We start from the raw sequence: 27,816 nt of genomic DNA on the forward strand, positions 1-27,816 counted from the left end.
GCCTATGACAATGAAGAGTTGACAAATGAATTGAGTCATATATCCATAACCTTTAGGGGTCATCTGTTTTACCAATGAGGAAAGTAAGGCCCATCACACTGATGTCATTGCCTTGAGGTACCCAGATGGCATGATCAGAGGCAATATTTCTCTCTCTCTGAATGCCATACAAATAAATGTTTTGAAGAACTTACAGCAGTAGAGTCCCTCTTTGAGTTTATGATGAATAAAAATACCTTGTATAAATAAAGCTGTTCCTTAGCCTGCTATTTTTAATTGACACCCTTTCAAATTCTTCTTGCATTATTTGACCCTTTTCTTCAGCAGCTATGTTAGCCACCAATGGATGGATGTGTTTAAGAGCCATGAGATTGCTATGTCTGATGTGCCATTTACAAAATCAGAAAATCAGTGACCAAATCTACTTTGGTTGAGTATTATCTTCCATAGTCACATTCAAAGGTCACTCTGGTAACTAACTGACCCCACTGCTCTTTACCCAAGCAATATTGTTATTCTGATGAGCTTTTAGAGGAGATGTGTATGAAAGGAGGTTACCCAGGGACATTTTCAGATATGCAAAATATCTAAGTAGATAAAATATTTCATGAAGAGTATACATGTGCTTTGTGGGTTAAGCAGGATGTGATTTAAAATAAATTCCTATCAAGATTTATACAGATCAATACATGTGTCCAAGAGATAACAACTGATTTACACTGAATGAAACTACATCCTAGTAAAAACTTGCTCAGCTGGAACATCAGTGCTACTTGCTGTATCTTAATTTTCCTGGAAGAAAAGACTGTGTACAGGGATGGTCTAATTGTCTGAAAACATAACATTTGTTATTCACCAAAACACTATCTTAGGATAAAAAAAATTAAGCAGTGGATATGACAATTACCATGTTTCTCATGAAAACAATAAAAATTATGTGAATCAGATTAAGTAAAAATTATATTAAAGACTAACTTCCCACTTAAAGGTGGTAACTTAGTGCAGTGTGTTCAAATATTTAGCATGCTTAAGTTTCTTTTTAGTTATCTCCATTGAGTGGACTTACAGACTCTGATAAAAGAGTTAATTGAACAAACCACCTTACAAGAACATTGCAGTGAATCAAAGAGAAATTTAAATATTTTTTAAGTGGAAAAGTCTGGAACATGCCAAGATACTTCATATAAAAATCAAGAAAAGGGTCACAATGGGCAAAGAAGAGTACATAGAAAAATACAAAGCAATTTAGAAGTTATATCAGAGTACCGCCTTCTGGTCAGGTCAAGCAAAAGTGTGTCTGAAGGAAGATTGAAGGTTAAGGAGAAGAGTTTTTGACTTTTTATTATTTATTTATTTATTTATTTATTTATTTTGAGACGGAGTCTCTCTCTGTCGCCCGGGCTGGAGTGCAGTGGCGCGGTCTTGGCTCACTGTAAGCTTCGCCTCCCGGGTTCATGCCATTCTCCTACTTCAGCCTCCCGAGTAGCTGGGACTACAAGCGCCCGCCACCAAGCCCAGCTAGTTTTTTTGTATTGTTAGTAGAGATGGGGTTTCATGTGTTAGCCAGGATGGTCTCGATCTCCTGACCTTGTGATCTGCCCGCCTCGGCCTCCCAAAGTGCTGGGATTACAGGCGTGAGCCACCGCACCTGGTCGAGTTATTGGCTTTTTAAAACAAGAATGGAATCCTGTGCTGAAGCACTTACATGCTAAACAACTCAACCATAGGTAACATCCACCCAAGATGAGTTCAGGAATTATCTCCATTTTTAAGTATGATGTTATTTATACTCAAAAATAGGTGTAACTTTTAATTAACAGTCTCAAAAAAAAAAAAAAAAACAGGTCTCTGTAAGGCAGGCCCAAGACTATTATTCCTTTCCCATATTATTGCTAGAAATTTGTAGATTATTTCAGTAAGCCAAAAAGATTACAATATATGTGATGATTTTCTATTTGTATGTATTTTCGAACAAACGTAGTAAAAGCTTTGAAATTTTGTTGGACCACGATTAAAGTTAGAGAGGATAGTTAAAACATCTTAAGTAAACATAAAGAACTTCCTGGCACCATAAATTGTATCAAGAAGCAATGGAAATACAAAAGAAAGTTTAAGGATTAAAAACCAGCAGAATTTCGCTAAGGATTATGGTGCCAGTAAATCATCTTCTAAGAAAAAAAGGATCAAAGCTTTATTATAAGATGAGACACTTCAGACTGGGCTGGACAAAGCACTGGGAGAGTTTTCTGTAAAAGCAATCCTACTTTGAGAGGATGGGTGGATGGCAGAACAAATGCACTTGTTGGACTTCATCATCCAGGTGCAATTCGCTGGAATAAACTCAGCAGGAAAAGCAAAAGATAGAACAGGCCTTTGCCTGGGATTGAGCTAATTGCTCCACACTCGTCTTTGCAGCACAAAACAGTCATTCTAGGCTGTCATTATCTCTTCTTTGTAGTGTCTCGGGGATCATTTGATTAAATAAAAGCACATGCACCCTGTGCTGAAAATAGAAGAAAGAGCTGATTCCACACATGGCTTATTGTAAACACATAAGCAATGTCTTTCACTCCCCGTTTCAGTGTCTGGGTCTCATTTGGAAAGATTAGGTTGTACACAGGTAATAAAATCCAGGATAACAAAAGCCAAGGATTATTTGTACTTATCAGGGAAGGGGATTGGTTTAACTGTGTTCCCTTAGTCTCATATTAAGTCTAAATCGATTTTTTATTTTGATCTATTTTTAAATCACAACGAGAAAAATAAAATATCTCATTTTTAGTGATCCACCTTTTCAAGGAATGGAATTACTAAACTTTTTAAACTAAACCTGGAATATAGAAATGCTCCCAATTTATATGCTAGATTCTATGACTTCACCACCTTACTGGTAGACATTAAACTATAATTTATTATAGGGTAAAGTGAATAACATATGCTAGGGTTATTACCACCCACCTACTCTTACTTCCTCTAATCCCTCGATTAGCCTTTCTCGATAATCTATAACCAAGGATATATTTCACCTAAGTGACAGGCAAAGTATTTTGAAAACTCCTATACCAATTAATTTCTTTTGTTGTACCATGAATTTCTTAGTCTCTGTCAAAAAAAGGGAAATATAGGTGGGGGGGGAATCATTGATTAGGTCTTAGCAACTCTAGACTCAAATCTCAGCCTTGCCAATCTCTAGTCATTTGGCTTTGAGTGGGGTACTTATCTTCTCTATGCCTCAGTTTATTTTCCTTAAAATAAGATTCCTGTCATGAAAAACACTGGGGTGTGAAAACAGCAGCATGTAATAGCTGCACAATAAATGTTCCTTTCTTTCCATGTGATTTAACCCACCTTTCTGACTGCCCTAATCCAGTCTTCTCTGTTGATGTTATTAAGGCTGATGACTCTAATCTCATCATAATACTATTGTTAAGAAACTTTCTTTAACTGCTCCAGAAGACCTGTAATATAAACTTTCAGTCCCACCGTGATAATTTCCCCCCAGGAGTTCCTGTTCAGCTATATCTTTCTTAATCCATCTCTTGCTACTCTTGGTCTTGGTAGTGAAGGGATCTTTGGGTTACTTTTTCGTGGCAAAGGCAGAAAAGGGAGGTGTCATGTGGGACAAAATTTCCCTATTAGTTTAGAGATACTTCTTTAATCATTGCAAAAGATTTACATGTGGGATGCAAGGTTAATATGATCTTAGTTTTTGCCTATTCATATCACATTTATTTTTCTGAAAGCTTATCACTATTCTGACATTTTGAAGCAGCAGACTTGGAAACAATTATTCTTTCCATGATTTCTCTTGCTGTAGTTATTTTCTCTGATGCACCTATTAACAAAAACCTGAAATCACTTAATTAGGCTCTATTACCATATAATCTCTGGGCTTCATTTCCTTGACCACTGCAGCATCATTCTACTAAAGAAAATAGTGGCTGGAAATTTAGAGTTGCATTGACATTTATCTTCATTGTGCTATAAGACATTTTCTGACAGTGACTTGAGAAGCAAATACAAATTTTCTCAAATAATGTTTTCTGAAGAGTAATTCAAACTGCTGATCAAAATGAGGGGTTGAGAATGGTACAAAGCTTCCCCGTACAGCTCTGATCATTCATTTCCATCCAGACGTGCGGCAGGCCAGCTGTCCTGGGCTTCTGCAGAGCAGAGCTTCAGAATCCTTATTGCAAAAATGTACAAGTAAGTTCAACCATTCAGTTCATTTATTTTTTTCTGAGCTTGCATGAGCTGGGATTTCTGAGAGCCAACTTACTGTACTGAAAACCCATTCCCTATACTAACCTATTTTGTAGATATGAAAAGGAATTGTAATCTTAATTTTTTTTCAAGGAATAATGTAACTAACACTTTCTTTACATTGCCAGCTCATTTGTTCTAAAATCTTACTAAAGATACATGTTATGGACTAATTGCTTCAGACTTTGAAATCTGTATTGTTACCTGGTGTCTTGATATTCTTTATTAATTATGAACTTGGATGAATATTCCTTATGAAAGTGGATCTAAAACTTTGGATGTATGAGAATCACATGGGGCACATACTGAAATACAGATAGGGTTCTACTTCATAAGAACTGAATCACATCTCAGAGAATCACGCAATTTCAGTAAATTGACTGCTAGAATTTGAGAACAACTACCTTACAAGTTCAAAGATTATTCCTTCCTTTTAAGGGCTTTGGTTTTGTTCTTTGCTTTGAAGAACAAGGTTGGTTTTTTTCCTTTTTATTCTTCCTGCCTTTTTTCTTGTCCTCCTCAAGAAGAGTTCTAATTCAACAAGGACCTAGTTGAGAGCATTACCTTAGAAAACTAAGTACCAGCCACAATATGCAAATTTTATTGAGTGATACCTTGGATTTGTTTAATACTCCTTGCCCTTTAGGTGCTCAATAAGTGATTTTGGTGGACTATCAACACTTCAATAAATATGTGTTATTTAGATATATTTATGAGAAAAAAATAATAAAGGAAGAAAAGAAGCACAGCTTTTCATAATTATTCAGTAGGGTCCTCCTTCTCTTTTTAAATACTCCAAATATCTAGACCAATATGCTTCCCTAATCAGTAAATGTAGAAGCAGGACTAAAAAAGGACTTTAAATAGCATAAATAATATTCACGTTAATGTCTACAATTGTATTAATAGTTATTAGAACAAAGAGAAGCCAGTGTGCATGCACCACATAACTTTCAAAGCAAGAATTCTCACACTTGAGTGTGTATCAGAATCACCTGGCAGGCTGGTTAAACCAGAATGCCTGGCTCCACTCCCAGAGTTTCTGATGCTGTTAGTCTAGATGGGGTCAGAGGATTTGAGTTTCTAAAAAGTTCCCAGGTGACATCAATGCCACTGGTCTGTGGACCACATATTTGAGAGATTTGCTATACAGAGGAAGCAAACTTTTTAAACAGAGCAGCAAGTGACTCACAAGTTACCTTGGAGAGCATCAGAATTTCATAGTTCGCAAAGTTTCTTTTTGCCGTGGTATTCTGCCCATCCCCACTCCTTCAATGAGCTCCCCAGAACTTTGATTCTGAAAATAAGTAAAAGTAATAAATGACTATCTTGAGCAAGCTAAATCTTCATTGTTTATGGAGTGTACTTCTTTCTCTGTAGGCCCCTGAACACACAACCTCCCTCCACCCGTAGATACACACAGAAAAGTGTTGTTAGTACACTTGGGGCCCTGAAGTACAGTCTTGAAAAATCGAACATAAGAAAACTGAGTCCCAGAGAGGGAGAAACATGCCCAAACATATAGCCAGAAATTGCTAGGAAGATGTGAGTGAACATTTATGTTACATGCTTATCTTTTCTGCTATTGGTAGCCTATGTTTATATCTTTTACCTTTACCTGTAATTTTATTTCAAGTCTCACTTCTTCACGCATAGACTAAATATTTAACAGTTTCATGACTATGCAGTTGCTCAATAAAATCTACAATTGAATTATGGAGTTTCTTTGTAGAAAAGTACCATTTTGAACAAAAATTATTGAAGAAGAAAACATCACTTAAAAAATATCTGAATAGAATATCTTTGAAACTTTTTAAATTTCTTCTTCTTAGCCTTATGTGCAGGTCCCCATAATTACCACACCCATTAGCCCTGTTGTTATGAAGAAATGTTCTCCTTCTTCCTTCCACTTAGCTCCCCAAGTTGCTTTGGAAATGTTCTTCTGGGTTATAGAAAAGCATCTCACAGCAACTAATGGCAGTAGGTAAAGTCTCTATTATGTTCATTTTATTTCTGTGAAAGCATAAAGGACCCCATGGAAAATGGAATCTTTTCTCCTCCTGTGAGCTTTACATGAGAACATGAACTTGCCTTACCGGGTGAAAATGGCTTTTCTCCCCCTCACTCTGTAAGCCAAGTTCATGTTCTCATGTTAAAAATAAACAAACAAACAAAAAAACCAGAAAACAAAGTGAAAGGAGGAGCAAGCAAGGAAGGCGCTATTTTAGACATGGCACTGTTAAAGAAACTTACTTCACATTGCTAATTGAAGACACTGTGTAAACTAGCTTGTACCCAGCTACTATTTGACTGCTTCTAGAGAGCACATAGAAAAATGGCATTAAGTGTATTCTTCAACAAGCTGAAATATTATAAACACATATGGTCATATAATAGAAAAGTAAAAGACAATTTCATGAATTAGCCATGTGCTTGCCACTTAAGTGGAGAGTACCCTTTGGAAACATTTTGTTTAAATCATACTTACCTTTTAACCTATGAGAGAATCTCCACCCTAAACACTTGTATTGGGGAAGCTCAGGAATAAAGATGAGAAATATTGGGGTTCTAGTCATATATCTACCATTTATGAGCACAACCACTCTGAGTTCCATCAGTAAAATGGGGCTAAGAAGTCTTGCCTTCTGACCTCATGGGGTTTTCGTGGGAACCAAACGTTGTAATGTAGATATGTACACTTTTAAATTCTAAAGCTCTATATAAGTTGGCAGCTATTAACTCCTTGATCTTTGCTAAAATAATTACTTCTTCTTGCTTGCTACAACATTTGTTTTCTTTGCTTCCTTCTTTGCTACTCATATTCCTTAAAAAAGTTTCCAATCCAAAGTTTAAAACCCAATTCTCTAGAGTCTGCTGTTAGAGGCAGTCTCAACAGCAGCAGAAGTGGTTAAACCAAAGAGTCATACACCAAAATCTACAGCTGGATTATATAATAATAAGTTGCATGAAATCTTAGAACTAAAACAAAGACCTTGGGCATAACTGGGCGCAACAAATTCTAAACAATTACTTTCATCTGAGAAGTCCTCTGTTCAACAAAATCCAATGTGGAAATCCAATATAGAGAACAGACAGGAGCAGAGGGGCTCCAGCTGAAGTGGGCATGGAGTTCTGCAGAACTTGCAGGTGCTCCATGAATTCTCCATTACACTTCAGAACACATTTGAATGCTGCTCTTGAAGCTCACAGGGATGAAGAGTATGTAGACAAAAGCCTGCATTGATATTCACAGGGCAGAGCCACCAGGCAAAGTTCAAAATGTGCTGTGTTCAACAAGGCAGGAAAATATGCGATGTGATTTTGAAAGATTTTCATTGAAATGTTCAAATATTAGAAGTATTATCTTTTGAAGAATGTAGTTTTCATTTTCCTAATAGAAGCACTCTGAAATGCACGACTTTTGATGATGATGATAAAAATACCTATGGCGTTGCTCTGGTATGGAAAAAGGTAGGAAGTCAAAGTGGGAGGCAGAGTTATGTAAAATAGACTGTAACTTTGTAACATTAACGTAGAGGGGATCAGATAGAAAGTAGTGCTAATCTGTAATTTAGAAGTGTACTTTGAGGTTGAGAGGAATGTTGAATTTCTTTATGAAATGACTGTGAGTAGGAAAAACACATTTGATAATATGAAAGAAACTATTTTTACAGTACTGCTTGATGCTGAATCCAGATTGAAAATGTTTTCACATTTAGTTACTTTCTATGGCTTGTTTTATGTCCTTTTTAGTTTAAAGAGATTATGTGGCCATTTTTAGTAGACTTGCAAATTTTAATAAAAGTCTAAGCCAGGTGTGGTGGCTTATGCCTGTAATCCTAGCACTTTGGGAGGCTGAGGCAGGAGGATCACTTGGAGCTAGGAGTTCAAAGCTGCAGTGAGCTATGATCATGCCACTGCACTCCAGCCTGGTCAACCAAGCAAGACCCTTTCTCTAAAAACAGAACAAACAAACAAAAATAAAAAATAAAAATTAGCTGGGTGCAGTGGTGCATGCCTGTTGTCCCAGCTACTTGGGAGGATCACTTGAGCCCAGGAGTTTGAGGTTACAGTGAGCTATGACCATACCCCTGCACTCCAGCCTGGGTGACAGAGCAAGACTCTGTTTCTAAAAAGAAAAAAAAAAAAAGAATAATAAAAGTCATTAAAGAAAATATTCAGATACTAAAATGTAAAATAAATTCAGAAACATACTTGCCAATATAAATCACATGGGTAACTTTAAACATTTTAAATATTTGTGATGAAAGTTTTAGATATAAGCAAGACATCTTAGATGGGCTTATTGATTTTGTTTTCTATTTTGTGGTAACTTAAATTGTCCTTTAGCAATCTGAAGCTCAATAATCTCCAAATGTGGCAAGAAAGTTTTTAAACTATCTGAATAGAACTTGCAACTAATCTTGCAATTAAAAACCACCTGTAAAATATATTTATAACATAAACAGAGATCTTCAAACACCATAAATAGTTTAAAAATTAAATACCACAGTTTGAACGAGGCCTTTGATATTTCTAACATTTATTGTATACATATTTTGGTATAAGCCTATTTGGCACACATGCAAATATTCTCTGATATTCTTGAAGTATCTACATCTTGTAATCTTAAGAATTGAAAAGCTAGACTGTATTTTGAACACTCAACTCTTTTACACAACGAATTTATCATGAAATGATAATTTCATAATTTATTAATTTTATAATTAATTAACAATAATTCATAATTATTTTTAGTTTAAAAAATTATAATTGCCTATCCTTTATTTTTTGAAGAATCATAACAGGAGAAAAGGTAACGCCAAAATGAGGTATTTGGGTTTAAAACACAGTAACCTAACTCAATTTTCATTTGCCAAAAGTTTCAGACCCAAAGTTTACGCCTATCAGACCTACACAGAAAATCGCATCTTTGGAGAGGAATAGTCAGCATCACCTTGATCGAAGGGAGAGACCTCAAGGCCATGGATTCCAACGGGTTGAGCGATCCCTACGTGAAGTTCCGGCTTGGGCATCAGAAGTACAAGAGCAAGGTAACCTTATCTCTATTGTGTTCCTGTCAATATTTGGAAGGCATTGGTTGGTTAATAGCCCTGCTTTAGGAGACGAAACCACTAGATAATGTTTTAAATGCTTAACAAACTCTTTTGAACACCATGTCAGAAAACAAGACCAATAATTGTATAGCATTTTTAAATTTATGTACTAGGTGACCTCCCATAAACTACTTGTCTATGTCCCAATTTCTTCATCTACAACATAGGAATAATAGTTGGAACTATCTCGTGGCATAGCTCTGTGGATTAAAACAATAACAGCCACCCAGAAAACACATAGTTGATGCCTGGCACATAAAGTACTCAGAGTGTGGCTTTTTTTTTTTTTTTTTTTTTGATGGAGTCTCACTCTGTCACCAGGCTGGAGTGTGGAGTGCAGTGGCATGATCTTGGCTCACTGCAACCTCCGACTCCTGGGTTCAAGCAATTCTCCTCTCTCAGCCTCCCGAGTAGCTGGGACTACAGGTGTGCACCACCATGCCCAGCTAATTTTTGTATTTTTAGTAGAGACGTGGTTTTACCATGTTAGCCAGGATGGTCTCGATCTCCTGACCTCATGATCCACCCACTTTGGCCTCCCAAGAGTGTAGCTTTTAACATTATTACAACTAGTGCTAATATCAGTATTATAAATAGCATTATTTTACATGCCATAAAAATCTTCGTACGTTACTCTTATACACTTTATCCAACCTGACTTGTACCAATGCAAATAGCAAATTTTAAAATTTATTAGAACAAGTTACTTTGTCTCTCCATATCTTAGTTTTCCCATCTGTAAAAATGAGAGTTAAAATAATGCCTACCTAACAAAGTTACTAAGATTAAATGAATATATGTTACGCATTTAAAGGGCTTAGAATACTGCCTTGTCCGTAATCACTCAGCAAACGAAAATAGCAGAAGAGGAAGAGTAACAACAGTAGTAAGAAGTATATCGTATAGTATCAATTATATTAGTAGTAATAATGTATTAAACAATAATATTAGTAATATAAGTAATAATGAATAAGGGTCTAGTAGTCATAACTATATTTTTGGCACATGTCTTATGTATTAGTTCATTCTCACACTTCTATAAAGAACTACCTGAGACTGGGTAACTTATGAAGAAAAGAGGTTTAACTGACTCCCAGTTCTGCAAGCTGTACAGGAAGCATGGCTGGGAGGCCTCAGGAAACTTACAATCATGGCAGAAGGCAAAGTGGAATCAAGCATGTCTTTCTATGGCAGAGCGAGAGAGAGTGAAAAGGGAAGTGCCACACACTTTTAAACAACCAGATGTTGTGAGAACGCATTCACTATCATAAGAACAGCAAGGGGGATGTCCGCCCCCATGATTCAATCATCTCCCACTAGGCCCCTCCTCCAACATGTGGGGAGTACAATATGACATGAGATTTCGGTGGATACACAGAGCCAAACCATATCATCTTATCTCTGTTGTAATGAACTATGTCCTCTTTATTGGTCAGTTTTTACAGCGGTTACTCATAGCTTAGGACAACTGATCATATCCGTCTTGTATTAAAGATCACATTCCATTCCAATGGGCATTTACTCACCTTAGTGTCATAATTTCTACAGATTTTTGATAAACAGCCTGCTTAGGTCCCTTCCAGCCCAGGAAGTTTTCACTAGTACTTAAGGTAGTTAAAAATATCAGAGAGCCCATCATTAGCAGGCAGTGAGTATTGCTAGCAGGCTGATTAGAGTGTCCACATAGAAAGGGAAGGCATTATTTCTGACCTGAAGGAAATCATATAGGGAAGGCAATCCTAAAAAAGAAAACTGAAAATTTAGTCTGTTTAAGGCCAGATAAGTAAAGACAGACCACACCCCAAAATACCATAGAAGTTCATCTGAGCCTGATTATAAGACATTTAAATTATCATAGCCTTCATTCAGTGCCATTTTTTTTTCTGCCATGGGGCTTAATAACATATATTAAAGTAGCTACTGATTCCAAAAATAGGTACCTATGACCACTTCTATCTTCTCCTTTCTTAGTTAGCACCATTTCCGTGTTCTAGTAGGCTAAAAACATTACTTATTTTTATAGTTCTGCTCTTTAGGTATGAAATATGAAACCCAGCAATGGACATGTGTCTCTCTTTGCTCTTTCTTTCCTTGATCTATCGCTGATTAATTTCAGATTATGAACTTTAAAAATTGTGATTCATTTGCATTACCTTTGCATATAACATACTTCATTGCTTTCAAACTTTACATCTGAAGATCTGTCTGCCATACATTAAAAAGAGAAAAGGCCACTGCATGCCTTCCTGCTAAAAAGAAAGAACAAGGAAACAAATATAAATGTTGTTTAACCCAATGGTGAATGGAATTTTAAAATTCCATTCCTACCAATATAGGTTACTTTGTTCATTGATTCTACCATACAAGATGACTTATCTGAATACTTGAAGTTACAGAATTACATTTCAGATATCTTTCTTGTATATGCAGCACAAAGAGTATATCCACATATGTGTATATATACATACATACATATATGTATACACATATATGTATATATACATATATGTATGCACACATACATATATGTATACATGAATATACATATGTATATACTCATATATATATACATGTATACATACATATATACTCATATATTCATTTATTATTTCACAGACATTTTTGGCATATGGTTTTCGGGGAAGAGTCCCGAAGCTTTAATCAAAGACTTTGAGTTAGTGTCTAGATGCTAAAACATACTGACCGTAGGTGTGTCACTTAAACTCTAGGTCTCAGCTTATCCATCTATAACATGAGATACTACATCAGTGCTATAAGTCTAAGATAAAAGTTTGCCTGACTATCCAAAAGCTACTTGCTTTTTTCTCCTGCTCTCACAGAAATTCATTGTCTGTTTTTCATGTACTCGAGTCAGGATTCCAATGTGTATGGCAAGTAAGAAAAAAACAAACTCTGAAAATCCTCATTCTCCTTTATTTTGAGATGACTGACTGGCTATAGTTATATCTTAATGCATTAACTATGATTATGTAAAATATTGCTAGTATCCGAGTGAGCTATTTCTTTCATAGATTATTACCTCTTCTATATAATTTATATATCTTATCTGTTATTTAAAATAATCAAAGGATGTCTTGTGATTTTCAGGACACATCCATTGAGGTCCATTCATGTACTATTCAGTAAAGATGCTGGAGATCTAATGAGTCATTTCCATTATTTCTGTAATATTTTTTTCAAATAGCACACAGCATGCTTTTCTAGATACTATAGTACCAAAAGTTTGATTTAGTGTCTCAGGTTGAAGTTTTTTTAAAAAAGCTGCTAGCAATATGACAATAATGATTTTTTTTTCCAGATTATGCCAAAAACATTGAATCCTCAGTGGAGGGAACAATTTGATTTTCACCTTTATGAAGAAAGAGGAGGAATCATTGATATCACTGCATGGGACAAAGATGCTGGGAAAAGGGATGATTTCATTGGCAGGTTTGTGCAATTTGTAATTTTTGGTTCACTCCTAGAGCATTTTTATTAAAAGAATATTTGCTGTAAGCCTGGTTATTGTAAATGATCTTTACTGTTTTGAAGAAAGGGACTTTACCATGGTAAGGCAATGCTTGGATGAACTGAAAAATAGATTCAAAAACTGACCAGTAGGTGGCGGTTTTGACCAGTTGATGGACACAGGCTATCTGAATTTGATATCCATGAATTTTCTCCAGATGTCAAAGTTATGGGAGTTGAGAAAGAGGAATTTCATCTGATATAAGATACATAAAGGAACAAAGACCATATTCATAGTCTGTAAAGTGATCTAAGATAATATTTATTTTCATAAAGCAGACTATCACCGTAAAATGCATTATTTTCTACAACACCCTACAAGGTAGAGAATGCTTGTAATCTCCTTGGAGTTCATAAACCTGTAAAGAGTTCCCAAGTATTAGTGTAGGAAGCATGTAAGTGAGGCAGATCCATGTTAATCTGATAACACAGTAAAGAAAGGAGTATTCTGAGGCTTACATGACATTTTTCCACAAAGTTAAGGTTATTTTGAGTGACTACTTGAATCATATGTTTTCTTAATTTAAAGCCTATGTTTATATTTTTTGATAGTTATATATGTGTCTTTGTAGCAAAACACATTGAAACCTGCCAATATTGAAATAAAGTGTGGTGTACTGAAGAATTTGTTAATTTTTTAAATTTAAAAAAAATTCTTTTCTCACTGTAGCTTACATGAAATTCCAAGTCTTTAAACATACAGCTTGAAGAAAATTTATACATACTAAGAGTAAAATAAATTATACTCCAGAAAAGTAAGAACAGGAATCCAATCCAACATATTTATCTCTTGATTTTTTTTATGATGCAGTTATATATATATCATTTTCTTCATAGGATTATATAGTGAGAGGTCAAAGATGAGCTTCAGGTAGGCTTTACTATTTTACTTGTAAAGTGAGCTTGGAAAACACCACCATAATCTAATACTACATTACATTTCAAGCCTTTTTAAAGCACAGGCCTTTATTGCACATTTTTTCCCTTAATTAAAACACTATTTTCAGAGTTTTCCTAAAGTTTTATCTTGTTCTCTTTGGGATATACCACATCTGTTAATACATTAAATGCATTTCATTATAATTATATATCTAAGATTCTGTCTCCCTCAATAGGCTATGAGCTCTTTCGAGAAGGTGCTAAGTAGCTATTCCTCGAATGATTAGTTCATTTTCTTTGGTTATAATAATATTAGTTATATTTGGTGACCACAAGATAATCAGAATGATGGGCATGTGTAACTTGCTACCTCAACCTTATTTCTTTGTATTCAAACTTTCTTATCTTGGTAAAATAATGGAGATTATGCTGTAAATATTCTGGCTTCCTGTATTTCTAGGTATACATTACATTCCTTCATATCCCTTCTTCTCTCTATTTTTTTTTTTTTTTGTATAATGACAGATGTTCTTTTATATGTTTTTCCTTTGGTAAGAATTTTCCAATTTAAAAACTATGAAAATTTCTCAGGCCAATTGGGACTGATCATTTTCTTTTCCTCACTTAATAACCTTATGAGTTCTTCAAGGGCAGACATGGTTGACAGAAAGGTGGACCTAACTATCTCACTTCACTTTGTTTCTAAAGGTTTTTCATATTTTGGCTAATTTTTGAGAAAACAGTAACAAATTGCTGGGTAGAAGATCATAGGGATTGTTCTAGATATCTGTGGAAGCTTGAAAAAGAGAAGTCTATTTTCGGTCATATACCAAACTTAATTGCCTATGAAAGCAATTTAAGCCCAAAAGTTTTAAAGTGAAATGAGCACAGGTATAGACAAGACAGCTCTGGAGTAGTGGTTTATACTGGTTTACACAATGAAAGGAATGAGTGTTAGATTTTGAGATACTGAAAGATGGACCATAGAAACATGTTGCACACTCCTAAATTAGCAAGGTTGCCTTTTGCAGAAAAGGGAAATAACTAGGATGCATCATCATTTCAAATCTTTTTGATATCCAGATGGCACTGAAAACTCCAGGTCTCTAACTTGACGCTCGTTAAATTGCTCTTTAAAAGCATCCTGCCGCTTAAAAGCAACATGTTATTATACCTAAGTATCAGGCAAGTTGTGTTTCTTTATTTATTTGAAGCTTGCATGGAAACAGTGGAGATAATACAGATTATAATAGAATTACTTAATTCCTAGAATACTTTCAAAGACAATTGACTTACTTTCCAATTAAATTTGAGTATTCAGGGTGAAGTAACAGTAATAAAACTGTCATCATAATCATCTGTCCTCTTTTGCAAGCTCTCACTGCAACATTCTGTGTCTGTTAATTTTGAAAGTAGAGACTACTCTAGGAATTTGCTGGAGGCTTGTGAGTAAGTTTAAAGTTGGCCATGGAGGGTAATACTATTCCTTCAATGGCTAGTAACATTTTTTAAGGGTACTGTCTAAACTGAGTCCCAAATTTGAGAACATTTGTATGGATTACATTATCTATATAGACTAGTTTATTATGCTATGGTTTATAATTGTCTATTTTACTTTCCATTTTTGGTCACATATAATGATTTTTTAAAATATATTTTGTAAATGCAAACTCAATAACAGAGTTTGTTTGTTTCATTATATTTAATAAAAATAAGACTGGCTATGAATGAAAGAGCCACTTGCAAATCTGGAGTGTCAAAGAGTTAAAACTATTTTAGTACTGAACATTACCCACTTCCATGCTTGTTTTTGTTTTTGAGACAGGGTCTTAATCTGTCGCCCAGGCTGGAGTGCAGTGGTGCGACCTCGGCTCACTGCAACCTCCACCTCCTGGGCTCAAGCGATCCTCCCACCTCAGCCTCCTGAGTAGCTGGGACCACAAGCATGCACCACCATGCCCGGCTAATTTTTGTATTTTTGGTAGAGGCAGCGTTTTGCCATGCTGCCAAGGCTGTTCTTGAAGACCTGAGCTCAAGCAATCCACCATCCTCGGCCTCCCAAAGTGCTGGGATTAACAGGTGTGAGCCACTGCGCCCAGCCCCCACTTCCATTCTTACTTGAACTAATATAGTCAGGCATTTGCCCCCAACAATCCACCAAAACTACTCCTGTCAATGTCCCCCAAGCCCACCACATTGTTCAATTCAATGACCAGTTTTCAACCTTTGTCTAACCTGACCCAGCAGCAGTACTGGATTTAGCTGACCCCTTCCTTACCTTAAAACACATTTTTCACTTGCCTTCCAGGACACCGCATGCTTCTTGTTTTTTTCTTACCTCACTGCATGCTCTTTCTTGTCTCCTTTGCAGGTTTTTCCTCATCCCCTCATGTTGTAGTTCTGGAAAGCCTTGGAGCTCACTCTTTGGGCATCTTCTTCATCTATACTGGCTCCCATGGTGACTTCATTCATTCACAAGAGTCCAGCTCCACTCCATAATTCTTCTCTGCATTCCAGATTCCTATATTGCACTGCCTACTTGATATCACTATTTGAAAGTCTAATAGATTTCTCCAATTTAGAATGTGCAAAGCTAAACTTCTAACCTTCAGTCCCACACATCTGCTCCTCCTTCAGCCTTCTCGTTTGTTGCTAACACCAAAAATCGTGGAACCATGTTTGATTCCTTTCTTTCTCTCACTCTCATCAAATCAATCAGCAACCTGATAATTTTTCCTCAAAACATATTGAGGATTCTCGACCACTCATCATCTCTATCATTATCATTGTGGTCAAAGCCACCATCAGCTTTCATATGGACAATAGCAACAGCCTCCTGTTCTTCCTTCCACACCTCCCCTCCCATAACAGTCTGTTTCCAGTTAGCAGCCAGAGTAATATTTTTAAAACAAAAATAAAGTAACTTAACTCCTCTGTTCCAAATCCTTTAATTGTTTTGCATCATAATCTAGGGACAGCCACAGTCCCTTCAGTGGCCTATAAGACTTTGCGCAATCTGGCCTTGTTGCTTGTCTACTATGAACTTCTGCTATTCTGCCTATCCCCGTCCTTCATTCACTTTCAGCCAGCTGGCCTCTTTGCTGTTCCTCAAGGCATACCAGACACACTCTCACCTCAGGACCTTTCCCTCTATCTAACTTTCTTCAGGGATCCACTCACCTGCCTTGCTTCTTCGTCTTCTTTAGATCTGTGCACCAATGTCTCATCAGGGAGGCGTCCATACCAAGCCTATTTAAAATTAAACCTGCTTTTCTTGGCATTCCATTCCTCTTTTCTGCTCTGTTTTTCTCCATTAAAGCAACCACCATATGGCAAACTATGCATCTCATTTATGTTATCATTTATTTTCCCTCATTAGAATGTAAGCTCCACGAGGGCAGGGATTTTTTGAGTGTTTTGTTCACTGCAACATACTCCATACCTAAATAAGTATCTGGCACCAAGCACTCAGTAAATGTTTCCTGGGTTTGAATATAAATCCCTGAAGCTTGATTTAACACTGGAAATTATGGCTCTTTGTCAGACAAATGCTGATCTGACACCAGGCATTAATGGAAAGGCAATTAGAACAACATGACTTAGTTGAAGGTAAGAAAGTTTCAGTGTAACTGTGGAAAGATAATTGAATATAATGCAAAAGAGAAGAATGAATTAGTTAAAGTATAAAAGTGTCTGAATAATCTTTATACTTCAGTAATAATAAATGGCCATATTTGGGGGAAAAGTAGGCTATACATTTACCAAGACACTTACTATAACTTTTCATCATCATGATATCTATGGAGCTGTCTGGTTGTAAAACTTTACACAAAAGTAAATTTACCATAAATGGAAAGAAACAATAATAATAATGCTTTACAACCTGCAGGGCCCTATTATACACATTAGCTTTACACTCTGGGGTAGCAGGGATGGTTCATATTATACCAATTTTGCAGATGCAAATAGTGAGGCTGAGGGCAGTTAAGAGGTTGCTCAGCCAGTGGGGTGATTGATCTGAGGCTCAAATCCAGATCAATCTAAAGTCCATGCTTATTTCATCACACTCTTATATTCAGCATGTTGTCCTGGAGCCATGGAGTGCTCAGTAAAATGCCAAGTACTCGGTAAACTAACTTAGGTGATGCACACCATATTGCAAGTTTGAACAACAAATTTTACCTGTCACTGAACTACAGATTTCAAGTGAAGGTGAAATAATGTTAATCTGCATGTAATTATTTAACTTTCTGATCACCTGCATTTTGGCAGGCAAGACGGACTGCCCCCTTTACGATAATCAGCTAATAAATCCCATGATTGTTACACTTTTATGCAGAGCAGTAATCTGAACAAATTGGCTGCTGACAGCTGCGGTAAATTGCCAAGAATGAGTGCTGTCAGGGAACAAGTTGTTTTTATGAATGTGCAGAATAAGTAAATCCTGTGTCATGCAATTTTATTCAGTTGGAGTTATTTGCAATCCAATATAGCAAGATTTACAGCATTATTTATTAGTGTGCAAAATGCTTGTTTATCTTTAAAGTGGCGTTGATTTGGGGTACATATATTTTAGGTTGGTGAATTGCTACTGACTTCGTTGCATTGTTCTCAGGGCCTAGGCATTTGGTGCTACCCATGACAACTAAATGCTACCAATGTACGCTTGAGTCAAGGGCTTAATTTTAACGAAATTCTTATTAATGGTATATGATAAGAAAAATATATTCTGAATTGGTAAGTTCTGGTTGAAGAACAAATGCTTTCAAAATCTACAGCCATAAAAATACATCTATGGCTCTCTCTAATGCTGAGGAGAAGAGAATGTGAACTGTTTAGATGAACACAAATGTGTGTTCAAGTTTCGTGTGGCAAATGAGGAAAATAGCCTTTGACTTTGGATAAAAACCAAACTAATGTTTTCTTAATGTTGAAAGTCAATGCATTTGAGCATTTGACACTCCATAGATTCTGATTTGGAATGTTTTTTATCTGTGACACCAAAACTACAATGCTTCCTTTACTTTCTACATAAATAAGAGCAGGAGAAATCCTACTGCATTATTAATCTGAAAGCACAAGGACAGCTAGTCAGAAAATTCTAAACTGAAGAGAGTTTTAAAAAAATCATTGTATTTTACTATTTTTTTTTACTAATGATTGAGTGAAATAGTTCATTAGGGAGATAGGCAATATTTAAATAAAGAATGGAGTTTGTCATTGATTTTCGTCTTGGTTTTTCATAAACTCAACCTAAACAAAATATATTAGGATTTTAATCCCTTTTCTTTCATGAGTTACTATTTGTTCTTCTGAAGATTTTCTCAGAAAGGCTGTACTCATTGTAATATTTTTTAAATAATTGGCAAAGTTCTCAAAGACAGTTACCATACACTGCTGTATGTATAGTGTGTAGTTTACCTTCAAGTCAATGAATAGGGAATTATAGAAGTTTGCAGAAGTATACCCAGGTAAAGCAATCTCCCCAGAGAGAGTTGAACAGTGACAACTTCTAACAACAGAAAGGCAATAACAGCATTTAGCATTTTGTGATGTCAGAGATAGAGTAAAAACTTCTGCATAGTCATGGAACTTGAAAACACTTCAGCAGCTACATATTGAATCTTTTTAATGCAAACATTTCAAAGAGTCATATATTATATTAATTTATAATATAAAATGTTATATTATGCAAATGTAAAGTACTTCTCATATATTAAGAAATCTCAAAAAGCTTCATACATGTATTATTCAATTTGCTAAAAATTATGTAAAATTGTGCTTTTTAAAATTCCCCTCTCATAGAGGCATGTCTTCCCATTCTGAGTGTTTTATGTTTCAATGTTCTGCCAATCATGATGGCTTCAAAATCTCATTAGTTAGTACTTTAAGGCATAATATATACTTAGAAGTATATATTAAAGAGAGCAGATATAAATTTCCTCTTGATAATTTTGGATTGTTTTGGCAGATCTCTTGCCGGATCTGATTCTAGTACCACTGCTTTGTGAGCTATAACGTGGCTGACATAGAGCTCAAGTAGGGTAGAAGTGTCGGCTCGGCAGATTCTTGTTTATCATTGCTGTTCACTTGTGCTTGTTCAATTAGTGTTATCTTCTATCCACAGTTCCTTTGGTGGGATCTTTTAAAGCCAATCGTCCATTTTGTGAGGATTCGTTTAGTTAAAAATTAGATTATATAATCTCTAAATCCACTTAATAGGGCATGTATGAACTGCAATTCAGGAAAGGCGAGTGAGCCCCAAAGGGTGCCACTGTTGACCCCTTCGTGTTAGCCATGAAGCTCCTATGCCTCCCTCAAAATACTTGAGGCCTATGTGATGTATGAGCCACCTGTGTTCATGTATTAGAGACTGATGAGGCTTCATTTCTGTCTTATTTTTACGTTAAAAAATAATTGCAAACAGTTCTAACATGTACTTTCTATACCCCACGGGACTCATACGAACACACCCAGGGTGCTAATCACAAGACTGTTTCATCTGGAAAGGAATGTTATGGGTCACTGGTTCAGAGACAGCAGATGGAAAGGCAGGGGAGAAAAACGGTGATCAGAACACTGAGATTTTTCTCCTTGAACTTTTAGAGGATAACATCACCCCATAAAGATGATGAATATTCCTTTCACATGATTAAATAGTTCAAATGTATATAGTTTTTTTTTTAATGCAGAGAACTTCAAGCTCTGATATGGAAGTCAGGAAACATGGTTCAAGTTCTTACCATCACTTAATTTTTCTAAGTCTTATTTTTCTCACTCTCTGAGGTACCATCCCAGACAGTGGGAGTGAGAGAGAAAGAGCATGAGTCAGGGAATACTAGGAAGCATTTGTAGAATGAGGGAAAGTAACTCTAAAATTGATTTGGTTTGTCTCTGTGTCCCCACCCAAATCTCATATTGAACTGTAGTTCCCATAATTTCCATTGTGTGGGAGGGACCTGGGTGGAAGGTAATTGAATCATGGGGTGGGTCTTTCCCATGGTGTGCTTGTGATAGTGAATTAGACTCATGAGATCTGATGGTTTTATAAAGGGGAGTTCCCCCGAACATGCCCTCTTGCCTGCCACCTTAGAAGGCATAACTTTGCTCCTCATTCGCCTTCTGCCATGATTGTGAGGCCTCCCCAGCCATGTGGAACTGTGAGTCAATTAAACCTGTTTCCTTTATAAATTACCCAGTGTTGGGTATGTCTGTATTAGCAGCGTCAGAACAGACTAATACAAAAATCTGTTTTAGATTTGAGTCTGTTCTTGTTATTCTGTTGATTCATTAATTGATGAGTTGAATTTGATGCAGATCACTTGAATTTTCAAATATCAAATTAAGGCAAATGTGATAGTATAACTAGATAATACATTTGCATAGCACTTTCAACTTTTCAAAGTACTTTTTCATCCATGATTCCTGTGTTCTTACAATTCTCTGCAAAGAGAAGGCATTTTTTTTTAACTTCCATTCAATAAATGAGGAAAGCTGAAGTACAAAGAGTTTAAGTGACTTTCTTAATATCACAATACTAATGAATAATCAGGATTTATTAAAATTTCTGTTTTCTGAACCCCCAGCCATGGACTCTGATGCCAAATAACTTTCTTCAAAGTAACACAGAATCTGTGCTCATTCTGAAGTAAGGATCTGAGAAACCTGAAGGTTTAGAAGGGGCTGAATCTCCAAATCTAAAAGGACCTGAGACATAAGCACTAAATAAATAGTTAATGAATGAATGAATTAATGAGTGAGTGAAATGAGTATTGGGGAGAAGTCAAACCACTTTCTAGGAGACAATACAGAAGTGGTAGAATGAGCACATTACACACTAGCGCTGGCTCTGCCACTGTCAAGCATTGTCACCAAGGATAAATTATTGAGCCTCCATTTCCTTGTCCATAGTACTTTAATACTTACAGTACACCAGCTATGTTCCAGTTGGTGTGCCACGTGCTGAGAATAAGATATTGTTCCTGCCCTTGAGGCATTTCAGGATATTGAGAAAGACAGCTGCAAGTTATTTCAATGAGAATTGGTAAAAATTAGCCATGCAAAAATGAGATACATCATCTCAGGCTGAGGGCATGCCTTGTCCAAACATAAAGAAACAGGTGCGTTCTAGCATGGATGTTGGGAGGATTATAAGGCTTCTGGAATGATAAGTTGTAAGTGAGAATGCATCAGCAAGTGACACATAAGCTGATGGTAAGTCCTGGAGGGTACTGTTGACTAGCTAAGGATATCTCGTAAATAGTGCAAAGCCAGGGAGGGACATGGTCAAGTTTGTGTTGTAGACATCCATACAGAGAGGGTTGGACTGTAGCAATGGTTTTTGCCTTAAGCCAGTTTCTCAAGAAAAATGGAGCATGAGGCAATGATTGAGTGCTGGTGCTTTATTAGGAGGTACCATCCCAGACAGTGAGAGTGAGAAGGAAAGAACATGAGGCAGGGAATACTAGGAAGAAATGCAAGGAAATATATTCATGGGTTGGTCACTGTTTCTGGTATTTCAGAGATATAGCTGGTTGCTTAGCAGGTGCATCCATATGGCCACATGTGCCAGGCCATATGGAGAATTATGTTTTGTAACAGTTTGTGAAAGGGAAGAGGTGTGGGACATTGTCTTCCCATCTCCTATTACATTGATCACAGTTCACCCTACAAGGAGATAACTTCTGCGTTGTTTCATGCAGCTTCCTTGGCAGTTGATCTGGGAGCCAGATACAATCTTCACAGTGTGGCTTCCTATCGAAGTGCAGAAGTGGCTTTAGAAGCCAGAAACTCAAAAGTATATGGCGGCTAGGCCTGGATGCACCTTGGCAGAAATGGGGAGTGCCTAGCTCATTTGGGACAGTGAAAGATCAGCCAGCCCTAGGTGGGAGACTCATGAGGACCCAAGCACAGTCAGTTGGTCATGGGTTTGGGATGAAGAGCAGCCCTTTGGGGAGGCATAGCCAAAGGAGCAGCTGAGGCAAAGCGAACAGCTGAGGACTCAGGAGACCATGGCTCCAGGAGAGCCTAGGGAGCTATATAAGCTGTGTCAGGTAAGTTTTCAAACCACACATATAGAACCATCAGTATAAAACAGATGTCAGGAGAGCTGCTCTGTGAACCAAAGAGGATAGTCAGTCTATATCCCTTTTTCTCACACTGCCACCCATAGTGGCACACCCTACTGCTCTTTGCAATACAATTTGAAATCAGATGAGATGAGATGCCTTCTTACACCAACATTCAAGTTTTTTTAGCAATACATCTGAGGAATACTATTTCATTGCCTATAAGATAATTTTGTTCTCTTAGCTTTTTGATTTGTGGAATTGCAAAGAAAGGAAGATGCAGCAAATGTAAACATACAGTTACAACAAATTGTGGAATTTGAGGGTTTGAGAATTTAAAGTTCATCTGCAGATGAGAAAACTGAAATCCAAGAGGATAAGTTATCTTGAAAGAGGTCACATGACTAATTAATGTAAGACTGAGGTCTAGAACCAAGGGAATCTGACTCCCAAACCCGGGACTTTTCTCTGTGTATGTATCTGTGAACATATTTTTGGAATTCATAAATTTGTTTTGATGCTTTTTAAATTTTGCGTTTTTATCTTGGTAACAATATAAAACCATTACTGTATACCTATCCTGAACCACCTGGATGACCACTTCTTACTTCTATATTCAAACAGTAGTGAAACCTCCCTTTGTTCAGGACATAACAGTACAGGTGAGCCAAATATAGAAGAATCTACCCCATAGCAATTAGTACTGTATTCACATTGCACTAGACTATGTTGGAAGAGTTCCATCCTTGAACATATTTGTTCAAAAGTTATGAGGGGGTAGCAAATGCTTTTTCCTCAGCCAACTCCAGCAACAATATGATTTGATACCCATCAGTAAAGCTTTAAGTTTATCCTCAAGCCAACAAGAAAACTTTGCTTAGTTACAGGTGACACTTCATTTAAAATGGCATCTTACTCTCGAGTAGAATATTTAGATAAATAAGAGATCCAAATAACCTTAACTAGCACAAAGAACCTTGAAGTCATTAAATACTCTCTTGGCTGATATATTTACAAAAATGAGCATTCTCTACATTGGAATTATTAAAGTCAAAATTCTGAAACACTGAATATAGCACAGGACCTGAGATAAACTATTTCTATGAGTACACCCAATACTGAAATTTTAGTTGTTACAGAAAAGCATAATATTCCCTATACATTTATATTGTTAATTTAAATTTATTAGTTTCATAGTTTCAAAATTCAATGTATAAATTTTTCTTAATCATCTTATAAGAACAATAACTTACAGCCTTCTTCTCTGGTTTATATATATTTTTAAAGCATAAAAATAACATATTTTCATACTTGGAAACTGAGATAATTCTTTCTGTTAAAAATAAGTCCAGGCACAAAGAGGGGAACGACACTGGGGCCTCCTTGAGGGCAGAGTTTGGGAGGAGGGAGAAGATCAGAAAAAGTAACTATTGAGTACTAGGCTTAGCACCTGGGTTACAAAATAATCTGTACAACAAGACCCTGTGACAGGAGAGTTTATGTATATTACAAACCTGCACCTGTGCCCACCAAAACCTAAAATAAAAGTTTGGGGGAAAAAGTCGGCTGGGTGCAGTGGCTCATGCCTGTAATCCCAGCACTTTGGGAGGCCAAGGTGGGCGGATCATTTGAGGTCAGGAGTTTGAGCCTAGCGTGGTCAACATGGTGAAACCCTATCTCTACTAAAAATACGGAAAAAAAAATCCACTGAGCAGGGTGGTGGGCACCTGTAATCCCAGTTATTTGGGAGGCTGAGGCACGAGAATTGCTTGAACCCAGGAGACAGAGGTTACAGTGAGTTGAGATCGTGCCACTGCACTCCAGCCTGGGCGACAGTATGAGACTCTGTCTCAAAAAGTCCAGGGCTGGGTGTGGTGGCTTGTTCAGCACTTTAGAATGCTGAGCCAGGTGGATTGCTTGAGCCCAGGAGTTCAAGAGCAGCCTGGGCAACATGACAAAACCCCATCTCTACAAAAAATACAAAAAAAAAAAAAAAAAATTAGCCAGGCCTGGTGGCACGCACCTGTAGTCCCAGCTACCTGGAGGCTGAAGTGGGAAGAATCACCCAAGCTTGTGAGGTCAATGCTGCAGTGAGCCATGATCATGATCGCACTCCAGCCTAGGCAACAGAGTAAGACCTGGTCTCGAAAAAATTAAAATTAAAAAAAAAGCCCAGATATTACCCAGTTTGAGAAGCACTGCTAACAGTGCTTCTTCCTGGGATGCATGGTTACTTAAAGATAGAGTGGTGGAGAAAAGCCTAGATCCTGGATTCCAGAGTCCCAGGTTCAGGTGGGCTCCGCTAATAACTAACTGTATGTCTCCCCTCCGTCATGTACCCTCCCTGGCCCTCAGTTTTCTCATTGGTAAATTAAGAAGACTGCAAGAATCACAAATCCTTCTACCTACTAGAGCAAGGTAGTGTAATTAAGTGAAATAGGCCAGTATGGGGAAGAGTAACTAATTCAGAGGACATTTACCCTGTATTTAAAAATATTTATATTCAAAACTTTTTTAGCACAAGCAAAACAACAAATCTGTGAATCAGATTCCATCTGAAAATTGCCAGCTTGCAAAGCCTAATTTATATAATCTTGAGAGCAGTTTCCCCACCTGTAAAGCATTAAATGCAATGACTAATATAAATTAAGAGAAACCAGCATCTATATGATCAGTACAAAGTGGTAATGGGCATAGAAGAAAATCCTTCAGAAGACATCAATGCGTTTTAGTGCTGCAGCATTATATAAAAAAGGAAGGGACCAGGAAATGCATGATCAAAGTGAGTGGGAAAAAAAAGAAAAAACAAAGTGAGTGAAAGACTTTTCTTGGTTCCAACTGTATCCAACCAAAAATATTGTCTGAATTACAGTCTCTCATCAATTCTCTAGTATTATACTCCCTATCCAAGCCAGAGTTATTTGCTTTCAACAAACTATGGGCCCAGCAGTGTGTCAGGTGCTGGAAAGATCTCTAAAGATAATACCTTTTTTTTCATTAGAGAATATGTTTGAATGGTTGTTTTCCACTGTGAAAATTTTTAACCTCAGTTTGTTCCAGGTATTATTGATAAGAACTTAATTCCAATTAAAATTAAAATATGAGATAAGGGATGTGATATGTGTTTTCACCCTTCAGAGTTTGAGGAGACAGCATGAGAGTACCTTGGAATGCAGTTATTTGACATACATTCTAACTTCAGGAAGATGTTTTCCAGACTTGTACAGACTCTAATCTCTCAATTTCTCAGTAGTTAGCATTTAGTACACACGGACTTTCTGCTACTGACCAGGGCATTGCTTATTGTTTTCCTTTCTTACATCAATATTCCTCTTCCTCCCATTCGTGTCTAGTCCCAGACATCCCTCATATTAACCAGTAGGCAAAAATAAAAGGCCTATTGAAATATTGGACTTCAGTTCAATATCTGCAATCACTCTTGCTAAAGAGATGTTTGAACTCAACTACAAGCTTTGAAACACTGTCCATAGGAGTTTAGTTTAAAAGCAAAACCGTAAATACCAAATAGAGTGAGGAATAAGAAAGAGCAAGAATTTAATCTGTCTCTGACCACACAGTTTATGGTAGGTTACCACATTTATTCTTATAATTGGCTATTTCCTATTTTAAATGCCTTTCACTCATGCCTGCCACCTTTCTCTCCATTTATTAGCCTTGTGGTCACCATATTACCTTTCTCTTCAAAATCAATTGACATTTTTATGAAAAGCGTTTTCAGGGTATTAGCTCTGAGAGAGTGGCATACAGAGCAGGCACTGCCACGTTAGAAATCCCCTCTTAGCACAACTCAGGTGCCTAACACTTGAGCTATTATGTTTTCAGGAAATTTATATGTTTTTATTTCAGTTTATACAGAGTACTATGAATATATTGGCATGGTTTTAAAAAATGTAAAACGTATGGCATCACAATGGTACATATTCTATTCACTGCTTAATAACATTTACGAATGAGGGGAAAACATCCATTTTTTAAAGGTAACACAAAAATTCAGAATTTTGGTAGTTGGTCTCTCTAGATAGCACACATCATTTTTTCTATAAGCAAAGCCCCAGTGACCTAATTCCTTAGGCCACCTAGAGATAGGAAGTCCTTACCACTTTATGAATACCGTGACAGTGGGTAATAATAGAATTTCAGATTAGCATATTTTTTGTATCTTACAGGAAATAAACAGTTACAGACCCTACGATAATCAGGGTCTGAATTTTGTGAAGAAAGTCAGCTGACTTGAAAGATGTATTCTTCCAATGGTCCAAATAATATTTCTATTGATTTATGTTTCATAGAACTCTGAACAGCTGTTTGATATGGCAAAAAAAAAAAAAAAAGCCACTTGCTGATTCAAAACATTTGTCTCTAGGTGCCAGGTCGACCTGTCAGCCCTCAGTAGGGAACAGACGCACAAGCTGGAGTTGCAGCTGGAAGAGGGTGAGGGACACCTGGTGCTGCTGGTCACTCTGACAGCATCAGCCACAGTCAGCATCTCTGACCTGTCTGTCAACTCCCTGGAGGACCAGAAGGAACGAGAGGAGATATTAAAGAGATATGTACGTATGTAACCCTCCTCCTTCCAGAGACACGTGACTAGATCAGGTTGTAAACAATTTACCTGGAGGGACAGAAGTACTTCTGAGAAGTTGTCTGGTGGAAGAATTGGCACAAGTAAAAAGCTGAGTGAAAACAAATGCCACACAGACCTTTGCCGAAGTATTTGCATTACCCACCCATGTCTAGAGACTTGATCTTCTCTAGATTCTCTTCCAGAGCAAATTCTGGATTCTGAGATTCTACTCAGTGATTTTATCATGCAGGGATGCTACCCATGTAGGAAGGCCAGGTTTATACAATGTGACTTTAAAATTAATTTATTGATTCTTTGTAGCTGCAATTAAAATTTATTTGTCTTTCCAAGTTTGAGATGGAGTTAATGGTACTTA

At 36.8% G+C, this 27,816-nt stretch overlaps 1 protein-coding gene across 27 annotated transcripts in view; it reads left to right on the plus strand.

Moving 5' to 3' along the window:
- MCTP1 (multiple C2 and transmembrane domain containing 1) overlaps positions 1 to 27,816 on the plus strand; it is a 595,843-nt gene that overhangs the window by 377,870 nt on the left and 190,157 nt on the right. For 14 of the 27 annotated variants that reach the window (XM_016954520.4, XM_016954519.4, XM_016954523.4 and 11 more), the window contains 4 exons: positions 4,135 to 4,206; positions 9,147 to 9,317; positions 12,700 to 12,830; positions 27,240 to 27,426. In XM_016954520.4, coding sequence (XP_016810009.4) covers positions 4,135 to 4,206; positions 9,147 to 9,317; positions 12,700 to 12,830; positions 27,240 to 27,426 — 561 coding nt within the window. The remainder of the gene's footprint in view (positions 1 to 4,134; positions 4,207 to 9,146; positions 9,318 to 12,699; positions 12,831 to 27,239; positions 27,427 to 27,816) is intronic. The other 13 variants (XM_054684985.2, XM_009448833.5, XM_009448834.5 and 10 more) reach the window with 1 other exon arrangement.

Source organism: Pan troglodytes, chromosome 4 (assembly GCF_028858775.2).
Source record: "Pan troglodytes isolate AG18354 chromosome 4, NHGRI_mPanTro3-v2.0_pri, whole genome shotgun sequence".
Lineage (NCBI taxonomy): Eukaryota > Metazoa > Chordata > Mammalia > Primates > Hominidae > Pan > Pan troglodytes.